This window comes from Otolemur garnettii, unplaced genomic scaffold (assembly GCF_000181295.1).
Source record: "Otolemur garnettii isolate 467f Iridium unplaced genomic scaffold, OtoGar3 scaffold00081, whole genome shotgun sequence".
Classification (NCBI taxonomy): domain Eukaryota; kingdom Metazoa; phylum Chordata; class Mammalia; order Primates; family Galagidae; genus Otolemur; species Otolemur garnettii.
In genome coordinates, this window is record NW_003852476.1 from 1,957,837 (window position 1) to 1,971,104 (window position 13,268).

At 33.1% G+C, this 13,268-nt stretch overlaps 1 protein-coding gene across 1 annotated transcript in view; it reads right to left on the minus strand.

Annotated features, from left to right (window-relative positions):
* Positions 1-4,786: 4,786 nt before the first annotated feature.
* Positions 4,787-13,268, minus strand: part of EXOC5 (exocyst complex component 5) — a 71,278-nt gene continuing 62,796 nt past the window's right edge. The window contains exons 16-18 of the mRNA XM_003794405.3: positions 7,980-8,088; positions 7,575-7,790; positions 4,787-6,961 (exon numbers count right to left, since the gene is read on the minus strand). Coding sequence (XP_003794453.1) covers positions 6,773-6,961; positions 7,575-7,790; positions 7,980-8,088 — 514 coding nt within the window. The 3' untranslated portion in view covers positions 4,787-6,772. The remainder of the gene's footprint in view (positions 6,962-7,574; positions 7,791-7,979; positions 8,089-13,268) is intronic.

Here is a 13,268-nt window from a genome sequence, read left to right on the forward strand (position 1 = left end):
ACTAGCACTATCCATTGAACAGGGGTAGCTCAATCATAGTAAGTACATCTCATGTACAAAGCTTGGCTTCTAATCACCAATTTCATTAACAAGTGGAGGAATGGTTGATTCCAGAGCTGGGACTAAGCAAGTACAAGATGAAATTGGGGAAATCCCCTGTGCCCAGCAGTAATAACATGCTTTTAAAAAGATGGAAATATGCCAAAAGAATACAGAAGCCAACCTGAAGAGGCTTCTACTGACCTGATTTTGAATAATTTGAGATTTGGTAAAAATAGTAAATTATAATTAATCCACTGAACAGAAAATCATGAACTTGATTAGGAGCAGGATATATATATTACAGCAGGAAATACAACAGCTTTGCAGTGGAGAAGCCTGACAGACAGTACCTTAAGCAAGTGATCAAAATGAACATCATCAGGAACGAGCGGACTGTGTATACCACCTGCCAGGACGCAATGAGAACACAATCTGCAACGCTGCCAAACAAGTACAACTGGAATCTAATCATAAGGAAATAGAATATTTTATAAAATAACTTGCCTATAATCTACAAAAGTACCAGAAGTCACAAAAACTAAGGAAAAACTAAGGAACTACACGTCAGAGTAAAAGAGACTACAGACATTACAACCTAAAGCAATACATGATTCTGAACTGGATCCATATAAGGCATTACTAGGACAACTGATAAAACTTGAGTGGGGTCTGAGAGTATCAGTTGGTAGTAACATGTCAATATTAACTTCCTAATTTTGATATTATATTGTGGTTATACAGGAGAATTCCTTCATTTTGGAAATACAAAAGTACTGGAGGGTAATACGGCATTATGACAGAAATTTACTTGTAAGACCTTAAGTTTGAGATTGTTCCAAAAATTTTTCTTTAAAAAAAGCAGAATGCAGAAAACAAATCAATGGATTTTTACTGTTCTTAACAAGTTGATAAAAGAATTCAACGTGATATGTAACTCTAAGAAACCTAAGTTTAATTATGGTGAACTTTGTCTAACTCCTGTGTCCACTGTGCACATACATGTTTTTCAAAACTCTTTTGGTTTTGTGTCATTAATTCTCTTAGAATTTCACTTCATGCATGACTTTCACGATCTTACTTAAACACACACGCCCTATTTGGACAGTAAAGTGTTCACAGATGCTGTGCAGTAAAGCTATCTGAATTCTTTTCTTAAAATCAGACAAAAATATAGATTATTATAAAAATAACTTCTCCCCCTTGTGGCAAAAATTGAAAATACATCACACTGGACAATCCTAATACAGAGGCACTTAGTATTATTCCTTAAAAAGTGTTTTCAAATAATTTAAGTGAATCCCCATGTTATCTTCCAAATGATACACAGTATTTGGAAAATATTATCAAGATTTAGAGGTAGCTTCACAATTTTCTTTAGGTCAGTATTGTCTAGATTTTATTTGGATAACATTCTCTGTAGTGAAAATATGCAGATTTGATACAAGTGCCACAGCAAAAGGCTAGAGTTCAAAGGAACCAAAGTTACTCACAGTGTAAAGATTAAAATGACAGGCAGGCAAAAAGGGATGGCCTAATTCAAAGGCACCTGCCAATTTAAGATTACAGGGGCATCAGGAAGGCTTCCCACCTCTCAAAGCTTAATCTCAAAAATCTGAAAGTTCACCACTGGAGATTAATTCCTTCGAGTTAGCTCTATTCAGTCTTCTCTTAGTTTATTAATATAAAGATATGCTAAAAGGGATAAGACATTTTCTTCATTTAAGATTCCCAATGGTGAAAACAAAGAAAGTCACTAATCTGAGCTATAAATGAAATTTAACCCTCCACATTTCTTCCTATTAAGTCACCAGGTACTGATAATTCTATGTTTTACTGACCTTTCACTGTATAAAGTAATTTAAGTGGTTTTTGAAAGTAAACTTAATTCCAGTTTCAGACTTTGAAATTAAAAGTGGCTCAGTTGGATACTGTCTCTTAAACACAGTAATATAAATATTAGTATCTTGGCTAAAATGAATTATTGACAATTTTAATACATGTTGCACAGTACATATTAATATAGAAAAATACATGTTATCAGCAGCATAATGTTGACCGTGTTCTAATCCATTCCACCTGCTCAAATATTAGTGCAAATAATTATATATTTGTAATGCATCACTGCTGTCTAGCACAAATCTATGCCTTCTGAATAAATGACTTTCCTCTGAAGTTGTTTGCTATTTGAAGTATGATGTGATATATTCCTGTTTAAATTAGCTTTTTATGGTGAGGTAGACTGCAACCTTCTAAACCGTGTAGAAAATGAGCCAGTGTGTTTAATTACTTGTCTTTCCCCAACAGCTATTTAATCGCAAGAACTAAAATTTACTGGTGTCTATCAAGTAATAGTGATAAAACATAAGGACTAGTTAAAAAATATGAATTTTATTAAGTCCAGGGTTATGAGCCTGGCTGTTTCATTTCTCTAATTGAATTCCCTATTCTCTAAGTATCAAAGCTCTCTCCCATATATACCTGAAAGGTTGTTTCCTGCCTAAATTTGGAAAAAGAAATGACTGATTAGTAGTAGAAATAAAAGGTTAAGAGTTAAGGCAGTTTTTGATTAAAAAAATGACTCTCTATTGCCAACATACTAAATACTTTTTGTCTTACATTCACTGTAGCATTAGCCATTTAAAACTACCAATAAATTAAATGCTTAACAGAACTGGCAAGCTGATGACATTTAAAACAGTCTCATTCCTCATATGTTACAAAGCAGAGTTGTCATTTACTCCTATGTTACAAAATATGGTACAATACATGAACCCTTTTCTATTGTAAAAACTATTAAGTGGAAAAATTATTATAATTATATAAAATAATATCCAATAAAGAAATTTGTGATGGATAGATTTCTATTAGATAAAAACTTAATATGCAATTAAAATTTCATGACTACACTTACACAATTTTAAAAACCAAATTAAAAAAATACGGTGATACCTTGAATACAATAATAAAAAAAAAATACAATAGTAAATTAGACACTGACCCTGTATACCAACTTCATAATCTAAGTGCTGATTATGATGAGACCCAAACACGGATGAAAAGATTAAATAAAACTAAAAAGCCTATCAAACTAAAGAACCTATTTAATATTATATAACAAGAATAGTATATAAAACACTAAGAGTGAGAAAAATTTAGTTTTCAATCTGAGGCCTTTATCAGCTGTAGACCTCCACTGGTCTACTTACCTTTTTGTGCCTTAGATTTTTCACCTGTCAAATTCTAAGGTTGCTCTGGAATCAAATAATATATCTAAAAGGCTTTGTAGCACAGTATATGAGACTCAAATTTTAAAACTGTAGCTATTTTTATCCTTATTACGCAATAAATTTTTTTAGAATGCCATTTTTACTTCATGTAGAACTATTCAGTCTAAAAATATGGACTGGTCTTTTCTTCCAAAGTACCTAATATATTACAGGATAGATCTTCTTAAGCAGAGAGAGATAATATAGAAACTGAATATAGTTAAACTAGTTGGGTGAAAGCACAGAATGCTTTGTATGTCAAATTCTCCATCAGAAATCAGGAGAATTCAATATGCCCCTGGAAAACATCTCACAATTCTAAGAAATCTAGGAACAATATGTGGATAAATGTGCAGAATATTTTGACATCAAAAGAATGTTAAGCTCCCAGATGCGAGCTTTTATAGTCACCAAAAATTATGCACTAAGTGAACCCTGCTCTCTAGCCACTACCTTACACACATGACCACTTTAAGGGGTTTTATGGCATTTTAGAAACCAAAATCTCTTTACCCAGATACTTGTAAATATTTATCTTATGAAGTGAGAAAACTTAAGAAAGCAATAAATTCTCCATTTGGAATCAATCTACTGGTTGATGACTAAATTATTTCACTGTAAGCTAGAAGGCTTGTATTCAGAAAGTGAAATACAGGGCCATAACGTTCTTGGCCACTCTGTATTTAGAAGTGAAAGGGGAGACAGAATGGTCTGAAATATAATATAACTTAACCTACTTTAGCAGCTGTTTTTAAAACTATCCTAAGGACTTATAACTACAGCAATCCTCAAGACGAGACCAATAATTATCTTGAAATAGTTTGATGGTCATCTGTCTAAAGATCCAGCAAGCTGTTATTTAATAATTCTTCATAAGGATTCTTTGTTCTGGTTGACAGTCATTCTCAACATCATAATTTACAGAAGCTAAACTACCTTCTTCAGCCTGTGTTCTCTATTTCACATAATGCACTCAAGTTTTAGAAAAACAATTTGTACTGTTTCAGAGCATATTTTGGACTTTAATACATTACCTAAATATTGCATGTTAGCTCATGTGGAACTATGGAATACTGCAAAGATTCCCCTTATTTAAATGATGGTTAAAGTTAATAATATACAAAGCTCCATTTATTTCTACCTAAAATTTTACCATGTGCACATTTTACTTACTGATCATCTTTTTAAGCCATAAATTTTGGGTAAAATTTTGTGATGTCTATAAACATGAAATACTTTAAAAATAGAATACAAAGAACGCATATTCCTTCACACAACAATTTTTTTTTTCTTAGAGGAAGCCCATCTGTTTGGGCCAAACTGGTTATACAGTTAAATATTTTTCTGCTAAAAAAAGTGAGAAAATCTATTCTATGAGAAATAAAAAACCTCTTAAAATCTTAAATAAAAAAATCATTTTTAAGATTTAGAATGGATGGCCTTAAAATGTAAAAAGAGTGAAATAAAAAAACATTTGTAGGGAATTTGTTTATTGAGCATTAATTAATGTTAACACGTCTAAATTACGTATATTCACTTATGAGTTTTCTTTTTCACTGTCCTGTCAGTGGATATAATGAAAACTATTGCACAGAACTCAAGCATGGAAATAATAAACAAAACACCTAAGCAACAAGTATATGCTTTACATTTTAAAAATTAATCCAAACAAAATAATTTGAAGCACTTCTCTGATTAGGAAGTCTTAAAATCTTATCTCATGTTTTATTTGAGATTTTTTTTTTTTTTTAACAAACTGACACTGTACAAAGAGCTCAAATGGCCAGTAAAACTACTGCCTTAAAATTGTTGGCTTTAAGTAACAGAGGTATAATTTGAATTCACATCAGAGCTTCCTAAAATGGCAATAGTACAAGCATATGACTTTCTCTGATATCCAAAACCTCTTCTGGCTCTCCCTTGGCTAAAGAATAAAAAACTAGACAGCCTTCTAAAGCTGCCACAATGTCCTAAAATGCTTTGACACAAGTTGGCATACTTCATTTCCCTTGCTTACCTTGATAATACTGGGCTAAACATAAAATGAAATAAATTCAGTCAATAGTAACTTGAACAGTAGTTGGTGATGGACCTAGAAGATTTAGTAAAGTTGATTACCATTCTGAGTAAGGTTCTCAGAAGAAAAGCAGTTTTCCAAACTCAGGCCAAAAAGCCTACATTAAAGGAAAAATGCCAAGAATGAACATTAAAGTTTATCTGTTCCCAGAAACCTATGAACCATACAATGGAAGCTGAAACACTACATATAATTTAAAATGCATTCTTGCAGAACAAATTTGTAGAATGGCCTTTCTAAATTTTTACTTGATGCTTAAAATTTTATAAGTGATTTATTATGTCACCAAATTAAACCAATTTGATCAACTATATCAAAGTTATATCAAGTTATTAGGATTAACTTCAGAAATGTCTTGAAAAAGGACAATGACAAACCTACAGATATAAAAAGCAACCAGTCTTTGCAAAGCTTATCTCCAAACTTAGAATATATGATATCTACCAATTCCCAACTCCTTATAAAACAGACAACTACCTGCATGTTCAGCCATCCCAGCTTATTAAAGTTTAGCATTACGACATAAAAGAATTGCATTGTATCTAAACACTGTCAAAATTTCTCAAATGCATTTTTTAGATTATACCTCACTTTTTTTTTTTACTTCCCTTGTAACATCAAAATAATGAATATGGTCCTCCACCCTACCTTAAGTGAAATATAAAATAAGGTAGTTTTATTAATTACTTTCTAGAATTGGCTTAAAATGTACTTACCAAATGAGAAATAGTAACCTTTAAGTCTTACCCAGAAAGACGTATTATGACCCACTCCTAATATCTACATAAAACATTTCACCATTTTTGTTAAGTTTATGACATTTTTCTTAGAATAGTACTACTGTTATACCTCAGAAAAAATTCAATCAACCAACTACAGAAGTTATGCTTAACTGGTAAGCCTTTGGAAAAAGGCAAAAATTATTTAGAAAAACCTAAAATAACCTGATAAACAATTGTCAGTGCTCAATAGGGCATTAAAAATTGATGGAATAGTAAACTTGGTTTTACTGTATTGCACCTATTATGAATGCAAAACAGAATTAAATTTCCAAATGGACTATGTTAAAGAACAAGAACCAGAACACTGGTAACATTTCATTTGCCTTCTGACATCAACATTTTCCAGAATGAAAACAGTCACACATAGTTTTACAGAAATTGAAATTTATAAGTTCAAAAATGGAAGTAAAATTCAACTGAGGGGGAAAAAACCCAAAATATAGTTAGTGGTGTCCAAATGTCAAATAAAACCTCAAAGGGCGAGTATGGCTGCTGTTTTCTTCTGGTCATTTTTTCATAAAATGTTGGCTGTGTCATGAGTCTCCTGTGCTTTCTATCAACCAAGGCCTGCTGAAGTACAACACATTTCCTTTGTAAATTCAACCTCAGCTGAAGTGTCGAGCAAGGCGGGCAGATCTATAGTCAGCACGGAGTTGTACGAAGGAGTGAAGTATGTTCTTGTCCAGATTAGCAAGTTGTTCTCCTGAGCAAACTTGTTTTAAATTGTCTGGGGCAACTACCAGAAGATTGCAAAGTGCATGCAGAGTATCAAAAAGATGTAATACCATTGGAATCTGAATTGAGAGAAGCAAAAAAGTAACACTGAAACAAAATAGTTTTCAGTTTTACAATTAGTCTGTAATTTCTCACATCCTGTCAGAATTTACTAGTGTGGGAGTAATTCTATATATTAAAAAATTTTTAAAGCACCTACAGTGTTAAAACTGAAAAATTTCAGTAGTTGCATAAACCTTTATAACCTTTAAAAAAGATACTATGGCAATTTCCTTCAATAGTAGCAATCATTTATATGTCCGTAGACTAGGACTAGTTATCTATCATTAACACTTTTCTTCAATAATTTAAACCTTAAGAAAAAATGATTTCAAAGAGACATACATGAAGAAAGAATATTATTTTCCTAATGTGTGATATATACAGTATTAGCCATGATGTCAGTAAGGCCAGGACTGTGGAACTGAAACTAAAACACAAGGCAAAAGTATGTTAATATTGAAAATACAATCAGACAACACTTTTTCAGGTAAGCATGTGTTAGATATCTCTCCTACAATATCAACAAAAGTTATAAACTTTTCTCTAGTTATTATGAGTAATTACAGATTTTTAACAGTCTGACTTAAGTTCCTGAGACTATTTACAAGTTTAATATTTATATATACATACCTTGAAGTCTTTGGCACACTTCCTGTATTCAGCTACATCACAAATGGCTAACATGCCACCCATACAACTGTAGGAATATTGTTGAAGATGCTCATAAATAAGTCGATGAAAACGTACTCCAAGTTCCATTAAAACTGTATCTACATTCTTCCCATCCATGGAGTTTTTAATCTTCTCCACTTGTTTTCTTACATAAGCACAGACTTTTACACAGGCCTGTAAAAGTTTTTCTACATTTATTATATAGAAATATATATTAGCTTAATTAAAAAGAGAAAATACATAGAGGTTCCCAATCTCTCAGTATAAAAGGAAAAAACTTAGGGCACAGACACACCAATGAAAATTTAACAAAGTACTTAAAAGGCAGATATTCTTATTAGGAAACTGAATCATTTTACTCACATTAGTATACTGAATTAAAACATTGTTTTCATCTTCTGGCTTAAAATCTGTTTTCTTTTGTTCTGCAGCCAAGATATGCTTCATCTGTCCAATCATACAATTTAATGTCCTAGAGAATTAAGAACACAATATGTTTAATCCATTTACTTTCTGTATTTACTTTTATATTATTTATTAAAAATTAAATGAAAATTAATTAGTTTCATGTCACTATAGAAGTATTTTGCTATTGGTAAACTCTAGATTTTAGAAAAGGTTAAGTTCTAGGTCTTAATATCAAAGAGCTCTTGGTTTTATCGTTTTCCTGCTCAAAACAGAGGACAGACTCTTTCAGCAATATTTTATTTAAGGAAATCTTAAAAATTTTAGAAACCAGTTACCAATTTATTTCCTTAACAACTAAGGACCTTCAAAGGCCAAACAATACACAAGTTGAGCACCCTTACCCGAAATACTTGGAATTAGAAGTGTTTTGGATTTTTCACATATGTGAGATCTTTTCGGGATGAGACCCAATTTGTGCATGAAACAAAGTTTGTGTACATTCATTCACTGAAGCATCAGAAAGCAAAGGTGTCACTATCTCTAGTCAGCCACGTGAACAATCTGTGGTTGTATGGCATCACCATCATGCCTGACTCTGAACTTGCTCTCTATGCTCCTGGAGTGCAATCATGTCCTTACATTTATTTGCATGTAAGTACTTAACAGTAAAAAAAATATGACTTGCCATTAGTACAGTGAAAAAATTATGTGTTCGGGATAACTAAGCACAGTAGCAAAACCAGAATACTTATATCAGCTATTAAACAACAACAACAAATGGCAGGCTTTTGGTCTCCACGTATGATGCTGTGTTTTGACTAAGGTTATTGAACACTGCATTTTTTTTTTTTTTAGGTGAAAAGAAACATCCAAAGCAATTGAGTGGCCAGAAAGTGGGTCCTCTAGTGATGAGCAGAAATTCTGCTAGATGGCTTTTTAATGTTTCCCCCAGACACCAAATTTACCAGACTTCTATAGACATTTCTTGTCTTAGAAGTCTCTCTTTAATTTTTATAAACTGACACAATTTCTGGTTGTTATGAATTCATGCTGCCCTAGTCCTTTACTGCCACAGCATATTTTCTCCATGTCATCTACAGAAACTTTATCTGCAGGGTTGGCAATATCATTATAATTGTCACTATTATCACCTTGATTCAGAACCATTTTGGCCATTTCATTATCAGTCAAAGAATGAACAATTAGACCCTCAATACTGATGTTAAACTTCAATTTCCACTTTGTTCAGTTTACTGATGCACTCTGAGGGTACATTTTTTTCATATGTACAGAGGTCAGGGATTATTTTTTTCCTCACTTGACATACAGAATCCTTCAGTCATTACTTTACCATCATTGAACATAGTCATAGGCCAGAGGTTATACCAGGTATGCACAACTACGTCTTTAGCCACTGCATTCCAACATGTGCAACAGCTCATACAGCGTCCCTCATGCTAAACTCCTTTTGAAAACCTTCCACATCCAAACATCTGTTCACTGCTACAGACCAAGAAAGTGTTCTTATAATTGTTCTTCATTAATCTAAGAACTTCCTGGTCACACGGCTGAATGAAACTACATTTGAGGAAAAGTACAAACATTGCTTGTGATGAGAATTTCACCTGGAGATGAGAATGGTTTTCAAGGAGTAACAAATCTTGCAGCGGTCATCCAGTCCACTTTCCTTGTGGTGAGAGCAAGCCACTAGTACAAAATGTTTATGAAACCAATCAAAAAAATATCATTGATGATGCATGCAATTTTGTTAGCAAAATAATGGACTGGCAAGATATTCACTCCTTGAAAACAGTGAGGATAAAAGATTTTGCCTATTATAGCAAGTTCACACTTAAGTGTGCCTGCTGTTAGGATATCCCAGCACAGTTATTCTGTCCTTGGCATCCTTGATTCCTGTGGGAACTGTTTAATCAGCTGGAGTTATCAGCATTACAGATGTGTTCTGGCATCAGATTTTCATCGGCAATGACAGTGGCAAACTCAACAATGAATTTCTTCACTGTTTCACATCAAAAGATGTTTTTTCATGACAAATCTTTAAAAATTTAATGCCATGTCTCTTCCTGAATTTCTGTAATTAGCCTATTGAATATTCACAGTTTCCTTCAACGTTCAACTCATTGGGACAGATCTTTGTTTCATGGTGGCATGTGTTCACGGCAGAGCTGATGGATCCATTCTTTTAGTACATGACTGAGATCTTCAGTTTTAACTTTATGTAGTCTTTTTCTGTTTTTCATTAACTCTTGTTCATTACTTTCAGGGCTTCAATAGTTTTTCCTTCTGTTTCTCTAAGTCATACACGGTGGTCATTCCAACACCATGCTCTTCCATAAGATATTTCACACTGATGCTGCCACATCCAGTTTCTCCAATAGCCTGACTGTGCTACAGATAAATATAAATGCTTCCTATTTTTCTTTTTCTTTCTTTCCTTCCTTTTTTTTAAGACAGTGTCTTGCTTTGTCACCCAGGAGTACAGTGGCACAATCATAGGTCACTGTAGTCTCAAACTCTTGGGCACAAGCAATTCTCCTACCTTAGCCTCCTGAGTTGCTGGAGGTACAGGCAATACCACCATGCCCAGCTTATTTTTTAACTTTTTTTGAGAACTAGAGTCTTGCTATGCTGCCCAGGTGAGTCTTGAACTTCTGGCCTAAAGTGATCCTACTGCTTCAGCCTCCCAAAGAACTGGAATTGTAAGTGTGAGCCACCATGCCTAGGCCTCTTTTTCTTATCACTGTCATCCACAGGGCTTTTTAATATTTTGACATTTTCAACAATATCTTATTCAGAAGAGAATAAGCCAAAAAACAACAACAAAAAAGGAAACACAGTGAGGCACATAGACCTAGGCTTCATACATCATAGGGAATCTGCCGTTGGCACATCTGGCCTGCACACATGCTATTTTATTACCTTTGTGGGTGTGCTTGTGGGGGATTTTAGGCATGCACAAAAAAGCTGTATAACAGCTAAAGAGGGCTGGGGAAATTTTTCCTTTGGAGACGCTGAATAAACTATGTGTTTTAAGCCTATGCTTTGATTGTACTTGATACACAAGGTCAGTGTAGAATTTTCTACTTGCACCTTCATGTGAACACTGAAAAAATTTTGAATTTTGGACCATTTTAGACTTCAAATTTTTGTATTAGGGATGCTCAAATAGTACAGAGAATGCTTACAAAGGTGGGAGAATAATATATAACTTAAGAAGATTGGCCAACATTTAGAAAAACAGCTTGAAAATCAGGGCATGGATTTGTCATGGTGCCAACAACATACAAGTTATGTCATATTCCTCGACAGCAAGCAGCCATCCACTTATGACAATAAACAAACTGTACTGATCGGAGTTTAGGATCTGTAAGACAGCTGTGGTTGAAGGAGACAGATTTTACGGTAATTACAAAGGAGTAATTCAAGAAATGAACCACATGACTTAACGCATAATAATGAATGAAGTAAGGCTAGGAAAAGGATAATAAATTGGCATACAACAAAGAAATTAAGGGACAGAGGTCCTGTGGACATCAGAAAACAGCTATATGAAAAATTGAAGAGTTAGAAAAATAAAGGTTGTCAAAATACAGTAGGATATTCAGGTTCAAGGTGTTTTTTAAACCAATAATAAAAAGGCCCAGTGGCATATAGAAAAGATAAAGTGGAAAAGATCAAAAAAAAAAAAAAATGAATGAGTCACACATGGATATGGGAATAACCTAAGATTCAAAGAAGAATAGAGACAGATCCCCAAATCCTCGACAGATGTAAGGGACTGACATAAAGAACTGTTAGGAAAATATATATTTCTTGGAAGTAATATTTACAATATATGTACGTATACATTATAATAATATTAAATGAAGTCCTATAAATGTATACTCTAATGTACTTCTGACTACAACAAAAAGAGGGATATACCAACAAATTGGACAACCAGAAAAAATGGGTAAATTCCTAAGAAACATACAACCTACCTAAACTGAATTGAAAAAAATAGAAAATCTGAACAGATCAATAATCTAAACAGAGCAATAATGTATAAGGAGATTGAATTAGTAATCAAAAACCTACCAACAAAGAAATGCCTAGGACTAGATGGCTTCACCGGTGAATTTCTATCACACATTTAAAGAATTCACACCAATCTTTCTAAACTGTTGCAGAAAGTGAAAGAACTGGTAACACTTCCAAACTCATTTTATAAGAACAGCATCCCCAAGATACCAAAACCAGAGAAAAGATACCACAAGAAGGAAAATTACAGGTTAATACCCTCATAAATATACACTTAAAAAAATCACCAAAATAATTCTAGCAAACTAAATTCAACAGCACTTTAAAAAGATCATATACTATGATCAAAGAAAATTTATTCCCGAGTTTCAAAGGACAGTTCAACATACACAAATCAGTAAATGTGATGTTTCACATTAAATGAATGATTAAAACTATATGATCATCTGAAGATAAGGAAAAAAAGTGTTTAATAAAATTCAATGCTCTTTCATGACAGAAACTCACAACAATTTAGGCACAGAAGGGATAAAGAGCATGTCTGACAGGCCCACAGCTAATATCATATTCAACAGTGAAAAAAGTTGAAAGCTTTTCTTGTAAGATCAGGAACAAGGCAAGGATGCCCACTCATCATTTCGATCCAACACAGTACTGAAGTCCTAGCCAGAGAAATTAGGCAGGAAAAATAAATCTATATTGGAAAGAAGGAAAACTGTATCTTTCTGCAGATGAAATAATCCCATACACAGAAAATCCTAAATATTCCATCAAAAAATTAGAATAAAGGAATTCAGTAAAGTTACAGAATATAAAATTAACATACAAAAATAAGGTGTGTTTCTATACAGTAAAAACTATCCAAAAAAGAAAGTAAGAAAACAATCCCATTTACAATAGCATCAAAAGGAATAAAATACTCAGGAATTAACCCAGGAAATAAAAAATTCATAAGCTAAAAACTACAAAACATCGCTGAAAGAAATTAAGGCAAACACATCCTGTATTTGTGGCTTGGAAGAATTAGTATTGTTAACATGTCCATGATACCCAAAGCAATTTACAGATTTGATGCATTAGCTACCAATATTACAGTGGCATTTTTCAGGGAAAAAGAAAAAACAATCCTAAAATTGAAGTGGAACCACAAAAGATCTTGGATAGCCAAAGTAATCTTGAGTAAGAAAAACAACAAATATAACA